This window comes from Schistocerca nitens, chromosome 11 (genome assembly GCF_023898315.1).
Source record: "Schistocerca nitens isolate TAMUIC-IGC-003100 chromosome 11, iqSchNite1.1, whole genome shotgun sequence".
Lineage (NCBI taxonomy): Eukaryota > Metazoa > Arthropoda > Insecta > Orthoptera > Acrididae > Schistocerca > Schistocerca nitens.
Genome location: NC_064624.1, coordinates 58,735,820 through 58,754,560, shown reverse-complemented (window position 1 = coordinate 58,754,560; position 18,741 = coordinate 58,735,820). Strand labels below are relative to the sequence as shown.

Genomic DNA, 18,741 nt, shown 5'->3' with positions numbered 1-18,741 from the left:
TGCAGACGACACTGGCAATTACAGTTTGCAATGTCTACCTCCCTCCGAGGAGGCCATTTCCTTATGCCGAACTGTCTTACTTAATACAGCAACTCCCATCCCCGTATCTTCAGTGCGTCTGACCCCTTGTGGTGGAGTGCCACTTCATCAGGTAGGGGTCTTCTACTCGACTGACGTATTGCAGACTTCGACGACGGTTCCCCTACCCACTTTAGCGCCGCTCGTGGCACCTTTACTGCTATCGATCTCACGATCTGCTCCCCTGCTTTCGTGGCTTCCCCACGTCGGTTGCCCTGTCACGATCTCTGTGACAGTGACCACTTTCTGGCGATTCTGTCATTCCCCTGCCACTGCCGGGCAGACGGGCCTTCATGTCGGGCATTCTGCAGTGCCAATCTTCTGCTGTGCACTTAGACACCCCTCTCTCGAACTGCATCGGTGCAGTCGTGCAGGGCATTTCTGCCACTATTCTTTGTGCTGCCGGCACTGCTGTGAGATGGGCGGCCCGGTTTTTAAGCGTCTCTCTGCTGAGGCTCATTTCCTTATTAAACTGAGTAAAAAGGCATCCCGGAAGCACTACGTTTCCTTCACGGGAACGTACGCACCTTCGTCGTAGTTTCGGGCCGAGCTCCTTTGCCTTCGCGGCTGCCGGCGACAGTCGACTGTCCGGGGTCTCCTCCGAGGTGCTCTGTCTACCGATCTGTTGGTCCTCGCAGAACACCTCGCGACACACTTTGCGACGGCATCGGTGTCCTCTTTCTGTCCCGCTACCTTTCTCCGGCAGAAACTCTGAGTCGAACGGACAACCTCTGTTTCGACCCTCGCCAGGTTGTACCCTACTGTGAACCCTTCACTGACTGGGAATTCTGGCAGGCACTTTCCTCTTTACCTGACGCAGCCCGAGGCCCAGATTCCGTCCACAACCGGACGATCCGACACTCGGACGTTACGTAGAGGCGGTGTCTACTCGGGGCTCTTCGACCGCCTTTGGCTCGCAGGTGATCTCCCCTCGCAATGGTGAGAAGGTATAGTTGTCCCCATCCTTAAGCCGGGGAAGAACCCAGTGCCACCCAGTTACCCTGACGGTGATACTTTGTAAACTACTACAGATGACAGCTCCCGATTATCTCGGGTACCGGAGTATGGGGGCCTTCGGTCACCGTATTGGTGTCGCTTCCAAACAGGACGAACTCGTCACTGTCTTCTCTGACCTACGTAAGGCATACAACACAGTTTGGCACAATCACATTTTAGTTACCTTACATCGCTGCGGCATTTGCGGTCCCCTTCCGACTCTTATTTGTGAGTTTTTGTCCCACCGGTTCTTCCAGATTCGAGTTTGTACTTCACTCGGTACCTCTCGTATTCGGGAGAACAGTATCCCACAGGGTCCTGTATTAAGTATCGCACTCTTCCTCGTAGCCACCGGTAGGCTTGTAACCTCCGGTTACACCGTTACTGTATGTCGACGATGTTTGCATCTGGTGCCGTTCCCACTGGCACTGTCGGCCGAGCACCGGCTCGAAGGCGCCGTCCGACGGACCTCTGTCTGGCCGTCTCCCACAGCTTTTCACCCTCGAAAACGTGGTTTGTGCATTTTTGTCATCGACCCACAGTACGCCCCAATCCGTAACTTTATTTAGATGACGAGTTCCTCGATGTTGTAGCTGTGACGGATCTGGGAGATGCGTTGTTTTGTACCGGGTTTGTCGATACCAAATCTGATGAGGGAGGTTGTAAATGTTTTCTTATATTTTTGTCAGAATATTTTTGTGAATTGTAATTTGCCTTATTTTATGCTAATTTGCTTATATGTTCGAGAGTGACAGCATATTGATTAATATTAGTAGATGTGACAAATAATATCAAAGAGATTGGTTACAAGTGGAAGCTGGTGTGTCGTTTGAAATGTCTTTGACGCTGGCGTCGTCTCTGACCGAAGTCGGTCGGCAGTGAACACTCGGTGTGTGACTGTGGAACAATGTACAGGTCCCCGTTATAATAATTTGCAAGTGACCAGCAAAAATGAATTATTCTACTACTTTTTTATATAAACATCAAGAAGGAAGCACATTTGGAAAAATGGTATTTGAAGCACCAAAAATGAGGCAAACGCATCGAACCGTGACATTTCCGCAGCAGACGAAACAGCATTATGGAATCATACTTTCACTAGACGACTGAAGCCAACACAAAAAAGTCAAATATCATCTTATAAACATCCACGGAAAAGTGAGTACTGTCACGAAATATGCTAAATTCGTGTATATAAAAATAGTGAGCATATTTCATAGCACAGTTCCATTTCTTGGGCCTTATTTCTGATAAAAAGCCTGACGTGGCTGCCCCATATTCCCCACCTGAAGACTACACCGTGCACACAGAAGCTTAACACTTGCTTCCGGCCCACACATTTCAGGGTGCAGACCGCGCGACTCTTCTGCCCCCGTACTGCGTTCTCGTCTCGTCCGGGCTAGGTTGTGGTAGACAGGTTTACGGCTCGGCAGCTCCTTCCACTGCCACTGTGGGGTGCGTCTGGCTATCGGAGCCTTTCGCACTAGTCCCGTCGAGTCTCCTCGCAGGTGCGGGGATTCCCTCTCCGCAAATATGACCGAGCCGACTCCTGGTTTCTTACGTACTGCTGTCCGCAAATTCCCTGAAAGTCTCTCGTACTTCGTCATCTTTGCAAGCGAGGGATGTCTCCCTCCTAATCACCGCCCACTGGTGGGATTGTCGGTTAGACTGCATCTCAGTTTTATCTGTCCGGGTCACCGTCTCCACTCACCGGAATACACCCCGTACCTCCCCTCGGCTGGTGCCTATATCACGGATTAGGATCGACCTGTTCCTGGGTGCCGAGGTCTCTGTCGCCCCTACGGTCTTCTGGCGTCTCGTACGTTCCGTCCTTGCAGAGTTCCAGGGTGCTACTATCTTCTACACTGACGGTCCTAAAGTGGTGGATGAAGCGGGACACGCTCCTACTGGCTTAGAACACAGTTTATTCCTGGGATCTTGTAGTGTGTTCACAGCAGGGACCCGAGTTGTGTGGGTGTCCCAGGGAGCGAAATGGCTGACCGTTCGGCTAGAGGAGCCGATACTTACCCTCCGTTCCCTTTCGTACCACCAGGTACAGATATGCAGATCTGACGTATCTCTTTTTACCCAAAAGTGGAATGACGTCTGGTGCGCAACTGCTCTCGGTAATAAACTCTGCTCGGTCGAGGAGTCTACTGCAGTGTGGCGCTCTTCCTTCCCCTCCTCACAGGAGGAGTCCACCGTCTCGTGCCGTCTACTCACTGGTCGTATCGGGCTCACCCGGTGTTTCCTCCCGCGTAACAAACTACCCCCACGGTGTGGCTGTGGCACCAGACTGACAGTATCCCACACATTGGTGGAATGCTCCTTTCTTTTGCCCCTTCGTGCAAAGTTTAGTCTACTAGATTTCTTAATTTTAGTATTAGCAGAATATTCACAGTTGAACTAGTCCTCAGTTTCTTCCACGAAAGTCGTTTCTATTTCCAGGTATAAAGTTTTGCTTTACTCCTGAGCAGGGGCAGGAAGTTCTGGTCGGGGGATCTTTTCACATTTTCTCTGTCTGGGACCCTGCTATACCCTGACGTCGTTGCGTCGTATTGTAAGGCGCCACGTATACCATTTGTATATGTATGTCATCGTTGACGTCTCTTCTTTCCCTCGTCGGTATCAGAGTGTGAGAAATGTTTGTGCGTGTTTACATATTTATTGTCGACAACACACGATGACACGGCCACGGTACCACCTGATTCCACGATAGCTAGCTTAATATGGTATAAAGATAGTGGGCTTCAATGCAACGTTATTTAAGTGTGATTTTATTCTTCACTTAATCTTTGAGACTCTAAGAACCAGCGACTCTTAATCGGGCCCAGAACTCGACTTGTAGTGAGAGCACTTACGACCAGTCTGTCACAATATTCATAATACGTAACGCTATACACCACTGTAATAAAATATCACTGTTCATGAAATAACGAAATATACGAATAAACTTCTTTATATCGTTCCTTTTATTCAGTCAAATGCTTTCAAATGTTTGTCGCACCCACAAATCATTCACACCTCAATGTACAGTGTAAATGTGTGCACGAAAAATAGTACCGTCAAACGGGGTGATTTCGGATGGTTTTTTCATTATTTTGATTGTAAGTTTCGTATATATTGTTAGATTAATTGATTGTTATGGAAGTGGTAGGGTATATGTGTAACGAATAAAATATCCAAGAACCAGAAAGTGTATGTGTAGGTATATTTATCTGAGGCAGTTAAAGTGTCCGAAGTCACCCCATGGATTGGGGTGATTTCGGACACATGTGTTTTTTAAATCTCTGTCCAAAGTTACAGTATATAGAGGGCAAATTCGGACAGTTACTGTCCTCTTCTTTTTTTATTAAGCCCTTTGTTACGAATAAGTGATATGGAATGATATGATATGATATGAATTTTATATATTACAGATAAGTTTTTATTTTGCAAGAATTTAAATAAAAAAATTTTACGGATCTTAACTGAAATATTAGAAACAGAAACAAACAAAGTAATTTAATTAAAAGGTCAAAATAGTTTTTCTCACTCGTCATTCTAAATTAAGTTGCAAACACTTTAAATAAACGATTGTCTTAGAGTCCTTTGCACATCTTCTCGAAAAATGAACATTCCTCTCTTCTCAACTTGTGTGGGAAGTAATGTTTTTACTGTTCTCGTGTGGGCGCTAGAATTTCACACTTACTTCCGTAGCACCAACATTTGTGGCAACTCCAACATACTGCCCTGTTTGCTCCTTGTTTCCACGCTTATGTTTGTACTCTGCAACAAGAAAAGCCTCTTCTTTCAGCAGTAAAACTTCATTGGATAATGTGTTGTTTTCACTTTCACTACTGCTAGAAGCACTGTCACTTGTTTCACCACTGTATTCGTTTCCTTCGAAATCTCGGCCAGTGATTGATTTTCCAGGTCGAACGTCTAGTTTGTGGCGGCAGCGGGAGCTACCGAGCTTATTTGGAGGATAACGAATTTCTTTGAGCATTTCTTCAAAAGTGGAAGACCGAGCGTCTGTGTTGCTTTGCTGGCTCTCCCGATTATCAGGAAATTTTCGTAAGACACGCACTGGATCAAAAGGGATTAGGCCCGTGGCGCAAAATCCACCCTTTATGTTTTCCTTGGAGTTTGCTGAAATCTTAGTCAGTGTCTGCTTCAGAAGAGATGGGAAGGCATCCTCGGAAATGGTCCCACGAGTGTGTTTCTCCCAATCAGTTAATACAGCTCGCCGCACTGCTTTCATTGGCCTGAAGCAGCTTACATCGAGCGGTTGGTGGAGGTACGTGCTATTGGGGGGGAAGGAGAACGAATGAAATATCGTTCCGCTCACCCTTTTCAGTAACACGTAAACTGGATAAGTTGTCTCCAGTCGTGACTGTCGGCCCGTTTTGCCTCTTCAAATAGGGCAAAGCGATTGTAAAGAACCAGCCTTCAAATACTGGCAGGTCAAACCATCCACTTTTGTTCCTATCGGAATTGATTGCTTGTGGTCCACCTTCTTGCCACATGTCCCACAAATGCTCCGATTTGTAAAGGGTGTACGGAGGAAGCAGTTTACCATCAGCACTAGCTGCCATCATTATTGAGACACTAGATTTTGATGAGTCCGTCACTTTTTCAGCGTGCTTACTCCCTCGTTTCGTAATTATCTGCTGCTTGCCTGGATCATCTGACATGTTGGTTTCATCATAGTTGGTCATGTTGCTAGGTGGGAGATTTTCCAGCTTTGCCTCGATACTGGAGAAGAATCTTAAGTCTCTCTGTTCTCTTCTGCACGAGCTCATTTAATATTTCCGCTTAAGCGAATGAAAGATCTTCTGACTGTCGTACGAGGAATAAATGCACCCATTCTTCTCCTAGTAAATTATTACGAAATTTCTTCTCTTTTCGGCCAGACTTATCGATGTAGCCTTTAACTAAATATCTAATATCCAATTTAGTGAAGGAAAGTCCCAAATGTGCAGCCCTCACGATACCTTGCTTCAACATTTCTTCTTCCTTATTTAGCACTGGCCATCGTCCCATTTTTTTCGGATGTGCTTCCTGCACTTTATTTTATAGGGTTAATTTAGGTATACTATACAAATCACATACTTTTCTGTATGATAATTTACCATTCTGAATATCACGAACAGCTTTATCTAAAAGTTCTGGGTCATAATTACACCGTACTGTAGCACCTCTCCTGCTCTTATACGTTCTTGGCATTGTCTGAAACCATCCCACACAGTACACAATTTTACAAAAACCGTCGTTATTTTGTAACTTGACAAACTTGTACAGAAATTGTCTCAATGCTGTTAGCTACTGAGCGTGTCGACAATTACGGTTACAATAACTTCCCGCTCGGCACAACAATAGAAAGTTTCCACTTTACGATAATGCGTGGATTTTTAATACTGAGACTGTTTGTCAATTATTCACCTAGGGAAACAACTGGCACAAATAAAAGTTGTGGAAAGCGATAAATGCAATCTTGGGCTTAAAATAGCTGGCGCACAGATGTTAAAATAAGTAACTCTTTGTTTCTATGCAGTGGCAAATAGCAAATAAGTCATACTGTCCGAATTCACCCCAATGTCCGAAATCACCCCGTTTGACTGTACACAGTTTCTTGCTGATAACCATGTATGAGCTTTTGGATTGCTAGGCTACTTCGATCAACAGGATTTATATTGGATTTTTAAATTGATCTTCTATCCAAACTTACATCCTCCACAATGGCCCATCAACAGTGGGATAACCGTAAAATATTCTACCCTTTCGCAATAATTAAGAATTCGTGTAAATTGTATTTTTGTGAGTTTAAATCAAACCGTCGGTGACGTGAAAGCGGTCTCGATAGTGCGACACACTTGCGACGCTCACTAGCCTGTCACGAAATTGACCTGCATACATCTACAATCAATTCCAAGGTCACAATTCACCCCTCGTGATTGTGTGCAATTGAACTTCATCAAATCAATTATTTCTCGGATCGTAATCACTGGTCCCGACACTGTTCATAAACGCACAATTAGCACTCTTTTTCTAAGAGTAAAAGAATGACATCACGTCATCTAGATAGTTATTAAAATATTATTCCAAATGACCTCAAACATTTATCGTTATTATATTTTAATGGTAATCAGAAAATCGCATGTAACTAAATAACAGCTTTGCATAGTGCCGGGACTTAATCTCACAGAACTATATAAAGAAATGCCCGAAATCTCAATTTCTCCGTACCAACTGACAGGTACAGATAAGATATTCAAGACTTCATAGATCAATCCCGACCTGTAATGTTATACCGCGACCACTCCCTCGTGGTGAGATCGCTCTTCTTTCCAGTTTTTAGATTTGGTTTAACCTTTTATCCCTTTTACTGTGCGTCTCTTTAACTTCCATGTTTTTTCAGTTTCACTTCCCTGACTGGATTCGTCCGCTTTTAGTGGTCCCTCTTCGTTCTGTGAGTAACTTTGGAATCACAGGACTGGTGACTTTGCCGTTCGGTCCCGTAAACCCTCTCGATTAATCGTTCGATCTAGTCGCTGCACGCTTCAGCAGCAGCGTCGATTCCTTCCTTCCTTCCTTCCTTCCTTCCTTCCTTCAGTCCCACCTGTATCCTGCCGTCCCTCATCCTTCCCAACCACACTAAGATTTGTCACTTCCGTTCGGTACAATTCGGTTGCATTCTGACTGGGGCGACTGTTGGTAGTGGTCGTGTGTGTGAGGTGTGGTTGCTCACTTTCTGATGACTGGCTTTGGCCAAAAGCTTATACGTATCAGTCTTTGCGTCGTGCCTGTCTGCAATTCGATGTCTCGTCTTTGTATTGACCAGCAATGTATCCTTTTATTTTTCCATGTTTTGATTCCGTATATTTTGGTGCACCTCTAAAGGTCGTCATCCCTACAGACTGATCAGCCAGACCATTATGGACACCTACCCGATAGCTGGTATTTCTACTGTTGGCACGGATAACAGTGGCAATGCGTCATGGCGAGGAAGCAGTGAGAGTCCTCAGTAGGTCAGGGAGTTGGCACCACACACACACACACACACACACACACACACACACACACACACACACACACGCACACACACACCTAATCCCCGTAAATACCCGGGAGGGTGTCGATGAGCTCTGACACCACGTTCGATCGCATCCCAGATGTGCTCAATCAGTTTTGGGGGTTTGCACATCAATTGGAACTCGCCACTGTATTCCTCGAACCACTGTGTGTCAGTCCTGTCCTCGTGACACGGTGCGTTACCTCGTTGAGAAAAATGCCGCTGCCATCGGAAAACTGGATCGACACGAAGGAGCGTACGAGGTCTGCGACCAGTCTCGTACTCCTCGGCCGTCACACTGCTTTGTACGAGCTCCACTGGACTGACGGGTGCCTGTGTGAATGTTCCCCAGTGTGAAATGGGCCACCCCCAGACTGTCTCTGTCCCACCGTACAGGTGTCGAAGGGCCGTTTCCCCGGTAGATGACAGATTCGTCAAGTTAGATGACAGATTCGTCAAGTTACCCTCAATTCGGAGGCTGTTGCACGCGGCGACCGTTATTTTTGATTTGTAAATAATAGATTTCAGCTATCTGTCGTCCTTTGGGATTTTTATTGGTAGATCTAGATTTCAGATAGAAACTAGCCATTCTCGATGCACGTGATGCCTGTTGGTCGGGCTTTGTTCACAGTTCATTGAATTCAATGGATTGTGAACAAAGCCTGACCAACAGGCATTACATGCATTGACCAAAAATGATAGTGCATTGTGAATGCCTAGTTTCTATGTGAAATCTAGATCTACCAATAAAAATTCCAAAGGATGACTGATAGCTGAAATCTACTGTTTACAAGATGACAGATTCGTGCCCACGGTGGAGGAGGCATCGGGAATTATTAGACTGTGCAACTCTCTGCCACTCTACCACTGTGCTGGCGTCCACGTGCCCATTTCGGCCATAGTTGTGATTTCGGGGCAAGTAAACAGGTCATCGGCTGCAGAAGTACACCGTTTGGGGTTATCGGTGCACTGTGTGGTCAGATACACTTGTACTCTGCCGAGCATTAAAGTCTGACGTCAGGTCACAGTTTGCCGCCTGTCCCATTGTACCAGTCTGCCCGTCGTACAATATCCGACATCTTTAATGAGGGGTAGCTGTCTGACCCCACTTCTGGACACAGTTTCATTTTGTCTTCGAGACACTCACGACGGCACTGCTCGAACTCCTGACACATCGCGCAGTTTCAGAAATGCGAGAGCCGAGCCTCTGTTCCGTCACGATCTGCCCTCGGTGAAACTCGGACGAGTCGCGCACATTCCTCGTCGTACGCACAGACGTGCACGCTCGGCGATTCTGAGTGCACCGCGCGCGTGTCCGACTAGCAGTCGTTCCTCGCCAGGTGACACTGCTATACTCGGACAGGTTTATATCTGTAGTAGGCCAGTGATCGTTATGTTCTGGCTGAGGCCTCTGGGAAATGACAGAGAGGACGATTCGTGGCACGGTGCAGGGTACTCCGGAGTGAGTAAACGTAAAAAGTAAAAACTACATTAAGAAAGTTTTAGTCATTTCAGACTTAACTGTTTTGAGCTCTGCTTACCTAAACAGGCAGACACATGAGGGCAGCTGGTGTTATGGCACATACAGTTAGTTACTCACTCGAGCTCAGCTGTGGGTAACAGCTATTATTTCGTATAATTGTTGAAATTTCAAAATTAAAATGGCTGTTATAATCTGCTCATCAATAGGTATAATCTCATGTTATTGGTTTAACACAGTGAGACACGTGTTACTCTTAGAAACTGTGCATATACTATGAGGTGCCAAAACTCACAGCGCGCAAATACCCACATCGTATTCATCCAGCATTTGAGGATGACTTAGAATCTTCCGACAAACTTTGTACGCAGTTTCAGACCTTCGTGAAACTACTTCTCACTGACACCCAACCCCTCCGCCCCTGTCCTACACACACACACACACACACACACACACACACACACACATTAGCCCTGACATTTTAATTTGCTTCTTCTTTATTACTGCCTGTATTCACAACACATTTTGCAGACAATGTCCACATTTGCACTTGCAAAATTATATCATTGTAAGACACAGGGTTCAGGAGATAAGACATCATAAACATAGAGCTTTTGCTTAAAATACTGCAAATTACCCAGAATACTTATCTGGTGTTTGATAATGAGAGCACTTTTAAACATAATTTCAAAACTTTTCTAAACATTTTTCTCGCTAACATGCTAAATGACAAATAGGTAACACCTTAACTGTTGTGAAAAGTAATCAGATGTTTGAAGGTGTTTTAAACAATCGGCCATTTATGGGTACTTTGTAACAAGAATGACCCTGAATTGCATGGTAACACCAAAAAATTACGTAAATTCTCATATTTCTCCGTTTCAAACAGCTTAGTTTGAATATTAAGATGTTGCGTCATTATTATTTTGTTACGTGTTCTCCCATTCGATTAAGATGAAAGAGAACGAAACTTCGTAGTTTAACTTCTTTCAGTTTGTAACTTTCGTATTCGATAAAAGCAAAATCGGTGCATAATTTACCAGAGACAACGATTTTAACATTCGACGTCCAATTTTAACAACTAACATTAACTTCCTTAATGTGATTCCTAATACCGTATAATACTACTATAATAAAACTCCATTGCTTCCTCATTGCTGAGATAGATTTTATTGCAGAAGATAACAGTAATGGCATTGCATAATATAGTATCTTCTATCTGTAGTCTCAGCAAGAACATGGCTTTGCAGAGTTCAAACACAGCGAGGTTCTCGACAATGCGGTCGGTATCTCGCTCTGCACACCAGCCTTTGGCAAAGGCATAGTATTGACCTGTATCACCATGTCCGCATAAAATAACTGGGCTGCATTGTCACGAACTTGTGTGCTCAGCCTGAATCAGAAAAAATGACACAAATCCTTTCAGTATTTTGATGTTATTACAACACACTTGTATGGTGTCATTGGACCACTCTAGTCAATGAATTGCTGATCATCTTCTTTGACAAGCTACGTTTCGTTCTTTCTGAACAATATATTTCCACGGTTCTCATCTTTTGCGTCTTTTGTCGTCTGTAAATACCGTTTCCACTGTATGCCATTCATCTATTGTTGCTATAAATCTTATAGAGAGGATAAATTGCTACTCACCACGTAGAGGAGGCATTGAGTCACAGACATGATAAAGACCACTGAAATATTCAAGTTTTTGGACGGACGGACGGACGGACACACACACACACACACACACACACACACACACACACACTCTCTCTCTCTCTCTCTCTCTCTCTCTCTCTCTCTCTCACTCTCACTCACTCTTTCTACCACCACTGTCTCCAAGCGCCAAACAATCGTTTGCCAGTGGCCGTGTGTGTGTGTGTGTGTGTGTGTGTGTGTGTGTGTGTGTGTGTGTGTGTGTGTGTGTGTACACGCCCCCTCTATGTGGTGGGTAGCAATTTATCCTTTCCATATTGTTGTTATTTTATCTTGAACTTTTTGTTTCTTGTTTTTCAGTTTCTTGGTTATATTTATTTTGTTTTCCAGATCATACCGCATTCTCTCTAATTTCCTAGATCCATCGTTGTTGTTGTTATTTCAGGTTCCACTATTTCTCTACAATTCTTCTTCTTCTACACCTACATAGATACTCTGCAAGACATTGTACAGTGTGTTGCGGAAGGTACTACTGCTACTATTAATTTCCTTTCTTGTTCCACTTGCAGATAGAACGAGGGAAAAATGACTGACTATATGCCTCCGTATGAGCCCTAATTTCTCTCACGTTTGTGGTCCTTATGTGCAATATATGTTGCCAGCGGTAGAATCGTTGGGCAGTCAGCTTAAATGCCGGTTCACCAAATTTTCTCAATAATGTTTCTCGAAAATAACATCGTCTTCTCTCCAGGGATTCCGATTTGAGTTCCGGAAGCAACTCTGTAACACTTACGTGTTGTTCAAACCTCCCCGGTAACAAACCTAGTAGCCCACCTTTGAAGTGCTTCGATGTCTTTCTTAGATCCGACACAATACGGATCCCAAACGTGCGAGCAGTACTGAAGAATAGGTCGCACCGGCACCGTATGTGCGGTCTCCATTACTGGTGAACCGTTCTTTCCCAGAATTCTCCCAGTAGACAGAAGTCGACCATTTGCCTTCCCTACCACAGTTCACACACGCTCGTTCCTCCTCGTATCGCCTTGCAGCGGTGCACTCAAATATTTAAATGACTCGACTGTGCCACACGGGACACCAATAATACTGTATCTGAAAATTACAGGTTTGATCTTCCTACTTAACTTATATTTTTCCACATTTAGGGCTAACTGCCATTAATCGCACTGACTGGAAATTTTGTCTAAGTTGTCTTGTATCTTCCTACAACACCTTACCGTACACCACAGCCTCGTCAGCAAACGGCGAAAGATTGCTGCCCACCCTCTCGGCCAAATCATTTATGTATTTACAGGACGACAGTGGTCCTATCACACTTGCCCGGGACACTCTTGACGATACCCCTGTCTCTGATGAACGTTCGCCGTTAACAACGTGCCGGGTTCTACAAACTAAGAAATCTTCACTCGTGCATCTGTGAACCCATTCTGTAAACTTGTACCTTTGTTAACAACCTGCAATGGGGCACAGTGTCAGATGCTTTCCGAAATTCTAGAAATATGGAATGTTTGCAGTATATCGTGTGAGAAAAGGGCAAGCTGTTTTGCACGAGTGATGCTTTCTAAAGCCGTGCCGATTCGTGGACGTAAGCTTCGCGCTCTCGAGAAAGTTTATTATATTCGAACTGAGAATATGTTCGACAATTCTGCAGCGAACCGAAGTCGGGGTTATCGGTCCGTAATTTTGCGAGTCCGTTCTTTTACCCCTCTAACGTACTGGAGTCACCTGGGCTTTGTGCTGGGTGAGAGATTCACAATAAATGCGAGCTAGGTAAGGGGCCAATGCCGTAGAATACTCTTTGTAAATTTCGAACTGGGATTCCGTTCAGACCTATTGGTGTAATTGCTTTCAAATCTTTCAGTCGTTTCTTTATACCGTGTACACTTATTACTATATTGTTCGTACGAGAGTCTGTCCAATAAATCAAATGACGGTACTTTGTACACTACTGCGTGAACGATATCTCGACATGAAATTTCAGTGTTCGACTTTCGTATTGTTATCTTCGACTGCCAGACCGGACTGGTTGACAAGGGACCGAATGGAAGCCTTAGCTCTGCTTTGCAGTTTCACGTAAGATGAGAATTTTCTCAGTTTCTCTGCCAGATCTTTTGCTAAGGTGTGATGATGGCAGTTATTGTATGCTTCGTGCATAGATCTTTTCACAGACACACGCTTCTCTACTAACCGTCATTTGTGTGTTCCCTTTTCGACTGAGAGTGCAACAGCCTCTGCTTGCTCACATTATGTTATTACGTCACAGGTATGCGGTGGCGGCGTTGACGATGCGCACGTCGACGAGGCACAGTGCTGCAATGCTGTTGCAGATAGAGCTCACGGCGGAATGGTTCCGCTGGCATGTACTGCCCACTTATATAGGAAAGGAGCGACCTCGATTACGTAATGCGCCGGTAACGGACTTAGACTCTGCAGGCACCAACGTGTGAGCGTTATCCCGGACACATGCTGTAGCCTTACTAGCAGCACACACTCGCTGGTGCGCCGGCCTTTTGGCGCCGAGCGGGTTGCGTCACCGACTCGCTAGGGGCTCAGCGGGCAGTGCGGCACTATGTTTTCGAATTTTTTCAACTGTTGCATCCTCGAGCCCCCAGTTCGCAATGTACGCACCCCAGTTACAGAGGTCAAGGATCACACTTTATTAATAATTATAGTACAAAGTAATATCTCCAGTAACAGTTACATTTTCACTCACTAGGCACATAATTCTCCAGACCACGATTTTGCCCGTAATTCCTCTACATCCATCTTACTGGAACCAAGTGATGCCAATTCACTGTCTAAGTGAGATGCTAATAATTGCTTATCTGCTCTAGCTAGCAGAAAGACTCTCCTAGCCAGCTTGACTGAATTATTAACTTTCCTAATTAAAGTTGCTATAACGACTTCCTAATCACTAATCCCAATTTCTATATTGACATCGTCGATAAGACGTGGCCTCTTTGTAGCTACGAGGTCTAAGATATTTCCGTCGGGTGTGGGCTGCCGAGCTAGCTGCTCGAGACAATTTTCAGAAAACGTGCTCAAAAGTATTTTGCACAACTGTCTGTCTATACGCCTGCAATGAATCCGTAGACATCCCTGTATATACTTAGCAGATTAGTCGCCCCCAACTAGTATTGCAGGATCTGGGTATTTACAAGCTGTTGACTGTAGAATTTCTTTGACTGTCTCTAGAACTGTCACAGCAGCATGGGGGGCCTGTAATAAATCTGACAATTAACTTGGTTTCACTTACACCTGTTACACGTGACTTCATTATCACACTCAACTTCGTTCTTAGTAGAGACAATATTTTTGTCAACCTCAACGAATACTCTCCCCCGTACGGCCTCAGATCTGTCTTTCCGATATTTGTCCCACGACTCGCTAAATATCTGAGAGCTTCCCACTTCGGGTTTCACCCAGCTCTCAGTTCCGAGAATAATTTGAGCGTTAGAACTTTTCCTGGAGGGCAGTAAATTTGGGAACTTTATTGTGAATACTTTGACAGCTTACTGATAAAATTTTGACAGTGGAAGTGTCTCAATTCCGAATGCCGTTCGATTTCCCTCGCCGCATATCGACCGGCGAGTGTTCGATAGAGCACTTCGAACTACTGCCTGACCTAAAAACCCTCGTGTGCACTCCACAAGTAGTCTGCTGTCAGAGTAGCTGCTTCCTCTGTGTTGTGCGCCCCTGGCCTATCCAGGGGATTTCTACAAATCCCCGCACGGTAACTTATTAATACGGTTTCTAGTGTCCTCGTCGTGTGATTTTGTCGATTGATTTTGTGAGTGACTTTTAAGAGAGTTTCTCTTGTGTACGTTCTTGTGGCTGAACCACTGCCTCGTAGTATATTAATTTTGTTTTGATCGATACAGTTTTTATTATGTGTGGACCGTGTGTGTTTTTGAGACTTTACCATTTCGCTAGTTATTTCTTGCCAAGCAGTTTTTTCATTTAACGTGCATTTTATAATTTCTCTTGGGTATTAAAATTGTTTTACTATTTTTACTGTTGTCATTTACTGTTACACGGTTTATTAGTAGCGGGTCTTTTAACATCGTCTCAATGTTTCCGAAGGATATCTCGAGTCCTGTTTCATGTGCTATGTTTTGTTGGCTTAGTATTTGATTTCTGTATTAGTTTTGGTAGATATTTAATAATATACATTAAAAAGCAAACTCGTAAATATTTACCCGATGCGCTAAGGCCGGTAGATGTCCGTCTTACAGAGAATATTCTGTAACACTACACGATGTGATGAATAACGAATACGTAGTAACGGGTATGTCATTAGTCGGTAGCAGATATGTACCGTACAAAATTTAATAATTAATTTTACAGCCCTTCCCAGAAGAGCACGACGTGTAGGCGAATGCCGTGTTGCAGGTTGTACCAGGGCTTGGAGTGGATATGCAGCCAACTGAAGAAGAAGTGACGGCCGATGGGGGCGTAGCGCGGGCGCGGCTCCCCCTGCCGGCGGACCCGTGGGCTGGGCGGAGGGGAGGCGGTGAGATGGCGGCGGCGGAGTCTGCCCGTCTGCCGGCCACCCAAAACATCACAGTGACGAGGGGGCAGACTGCAGCGTCGCGCATCCGCCTGTGCGTATTTCCATGCAGGTGTGTGGACTGGACAAACGGGAACAGAAAGTGACTGAAATATGTGATAATTTTTCGTTTAGATTGCCTTTTAATTTCTTCGGAGGAATAAATCTGAAGTCGTTCAGTGTAAGGACATCACTGTTATTGCTATTACTGTATTATTATGATTATTATCTTTTCTTTCATAAGTTCAGTATAATTAGGATAGAACCTTAAATCTGCCACTTACACCCCCCCTCCCTCCCCCCGCCTTTCCCCAGCCCATATCATTTTGCCACAACTCGTCCTCTTCCATATTTTAAGTGAATTTACAAAGTGAATAAAAAGGGAGTTATTCAGTTAACAAATGAAATAAGTGCCAGCATTTTTTGTCAAGTTACGAGCAGTATTGTGATGTTTGTGCGCTGTTTGTGTTACCTTATCGTGTTTGTGTCCTCAATTTTTGTACGCGGGCTCCGTTTGGACGGGGTACGCAGAAAGTGGCAATTGCAGTCATGTCTCCCACAGATTTGTGAGGGCTGTGATAGATTTTTATGAAATAACTGTTCCATTCCCAATAATGTGACTTATCGTCGTGTGGAGACGTTTTACTCACTGTGAACGCCAGAACTCTAAAAAATGAACACTCGGCTGCAGTATGCGGCAGGTTTTCTGCCTTGTCCAGTAAATAAGCTACAGGTCTAAATCGCATTTCAGTAACTGTAGAAATAAACAATTACTTGCAGATTTACTGGTGTCATTTGTTTTAATATTCCCAGTTACTTTGTGTGCCGAAACATTTTTTGAATAATGCTGCAATCTTATGCAGTGCATCATGGTAGTTTGTTCCAGTCAAGTTTTATACAATATTTCACTCATGCAACAACTGTGTGGTACCAGTTTATTAATAAGTATTAATTGCAAAGGAAGGAAGCGGCATCTACCTTAATAAATGCCCGTATATACTATTTGATGTAAGTTAAACTTTGACTGCATTGGCAATGCATGTAAAGGGCTGCCTTGTTACCAGTTAAAATCATTTAGATATACTAATTTTACAGGCCCATTCTCATTTTTCACAAAATTTTGCTTTCCATGTTTACAAAATGAGAGGAACTCCCAACTCACAGTCGGTATCATCTTCCAGCCTAACCACTGACACTGGGCTGTGCTGCATATTAGTCTGTCACTGTAATGTACATTTCAAAAAATAATATTAGTGCAAAATAAATGTTTTCAGTGATTGGCTACCTTTCAGTTTGTGCACCCACTACATCGTTAATTTGTGGGACGAAACTCAATTGCGGTATTGGTAGGTTAAATTTACTCCACTTTTATCATTTGTATTCGCAGATAAGTAAATAGCCTAATTACATTTTTTTCTCCTTTCCGTATTTTGGTTTTGTCAAATACTTTTATTTATTCCGGACAAATGTAATGATTTGAAACTAGCTGTTCTTTCACGAGCAAGAGCTGGACTCCTACTGACCAGTACCGGCTATCAGTTGCTACACTCGGTATTTCTGTGGCACTCGTCTTTGACATCAGTGGAAGGACTACGGAACAGAGGACTCGGGGGTTCCTCTCGGACTCTGTACAGAACCTGCTGTAATTTCAGGGTTTTACTGACCGATTCCATCTGCCGTGCACTGCCAGGAGAGTAACTGAAACAAAAACTCTCCATGTGCTAGAGACGAGGTAGCTGCGTTCCGTGGTGCACGCGGTCCCGTTGTCACCTCGTACTGCTACCTGTGCCGAGAAACCGCATTCCGCCCGCTGCCTGTGTACTGGTTTTGCCACACGGTCCGGCTTTCCTGTACCGAATATTCCTGGAGCATTCCACAAATTGTCAGCGATGCTCGTGAGCGGATGTGCCAGTCGCTTTGAAATACTCGTCATTCGATATTAAGAAAACTATTCAGTGAAAAAAATTGATTCTTTCACATCATACAGCTCAATATCTTTGCTCGATAAAGGACTGAATTTCTTTTAGTTATTTGTCTCGGTTACTGTGTGGCAAATTTGTGAGCTACTGCTCGAAATTTTAAGAGTTCTGTGGAGATAAAAATGCATTGCGTAGACTTTATATCTGCCGGAGGGTTCCGTGCAGTACACCCAGTGTTCTGTTTGTGCTTAATGTGAATCGTGCTGCCGTAGAAAACTCTCGTATTTCATAAATGGCTCTAGATATGAAAATGAGGTTTTTTGAAAATGATAGCGTGCAGACAGGTGTGTACTTCACAGTACAATTAATACTCAAAACTTTATCTATCAAAATACTGAAGTATGTATAGTTTTTTGATGGAACGGTGTACTTCTTTTAACAGCTTTTAATATATTGTCATAAAAGAATTCCACACATTAACACTTACAATATTCTGTATGGGAAACTCAGCTTTAATTGAGACCTTTTTATTACCTTACAAGCTGCAGTCGCTAAGTAGCTGCATGTTTTAATTATTTCAGTTTCAGTTTTGTTTATTTATAGCTAGAGGCCAGATTATTTGCAGTATTAATAGCTTAAAATATGCACAAAAGTGTTGAAACGTGCAAGATTGTATAGTAAAAAATGTAGTAGTTATTGCACGTGATATGTCTCAAAGTTGGACCTGTGCATATCAATTGCGAAGAAGAGCACTGGCCACCTGAAAAATAGGAACATTTGGAATGCCTTCACGATCTCTATACTTTGTGGTAGAGGTTAGGCAGGGTCATTTCTGAGATTAATTTTTAAATATTACAAAAAGAAATGCACGTTGTGTTTCACACAGTATGCCTTCTTTGTATTGTCGGCAGTAACAAGCGAATGCGATGCAAATTAGTTCCCACAAAACAATCGATACGCACAAATCTGACTTAGAGATAGATTGCACGCA

At 44.0% G+C, this 18,741-nt stretch overlaps 1 protein-coding gene across 1 annotated transcript in view; it reads left to right on the top strand.

The window, feature by feature from the left end:
* LOC126212836 (ADP-ribosylation factor-like protein 5B) overlaps nucleotides 1–16,616 on the top strand; it is a 43,255-nt gene extending 26,639 nt beyond the window's left edge. Inside the window, exon 4 of the mRNA XM_049940253.1 lies at nucleotides 15,675–16,616. Coding sequence (XP_049796210.1) covers nucleotides 15,675–15,723 — 49 coding nt within the window. The 3' untranslated portion in view covers nucleotides 15,724–16,616. The remainder of the gene's footprint in view (nucleotides 1–15,674) is intronic.
* The last annotated feature ends 2,125 nt before the right edge of the window (nucleotides 16,617–18,741 follow it).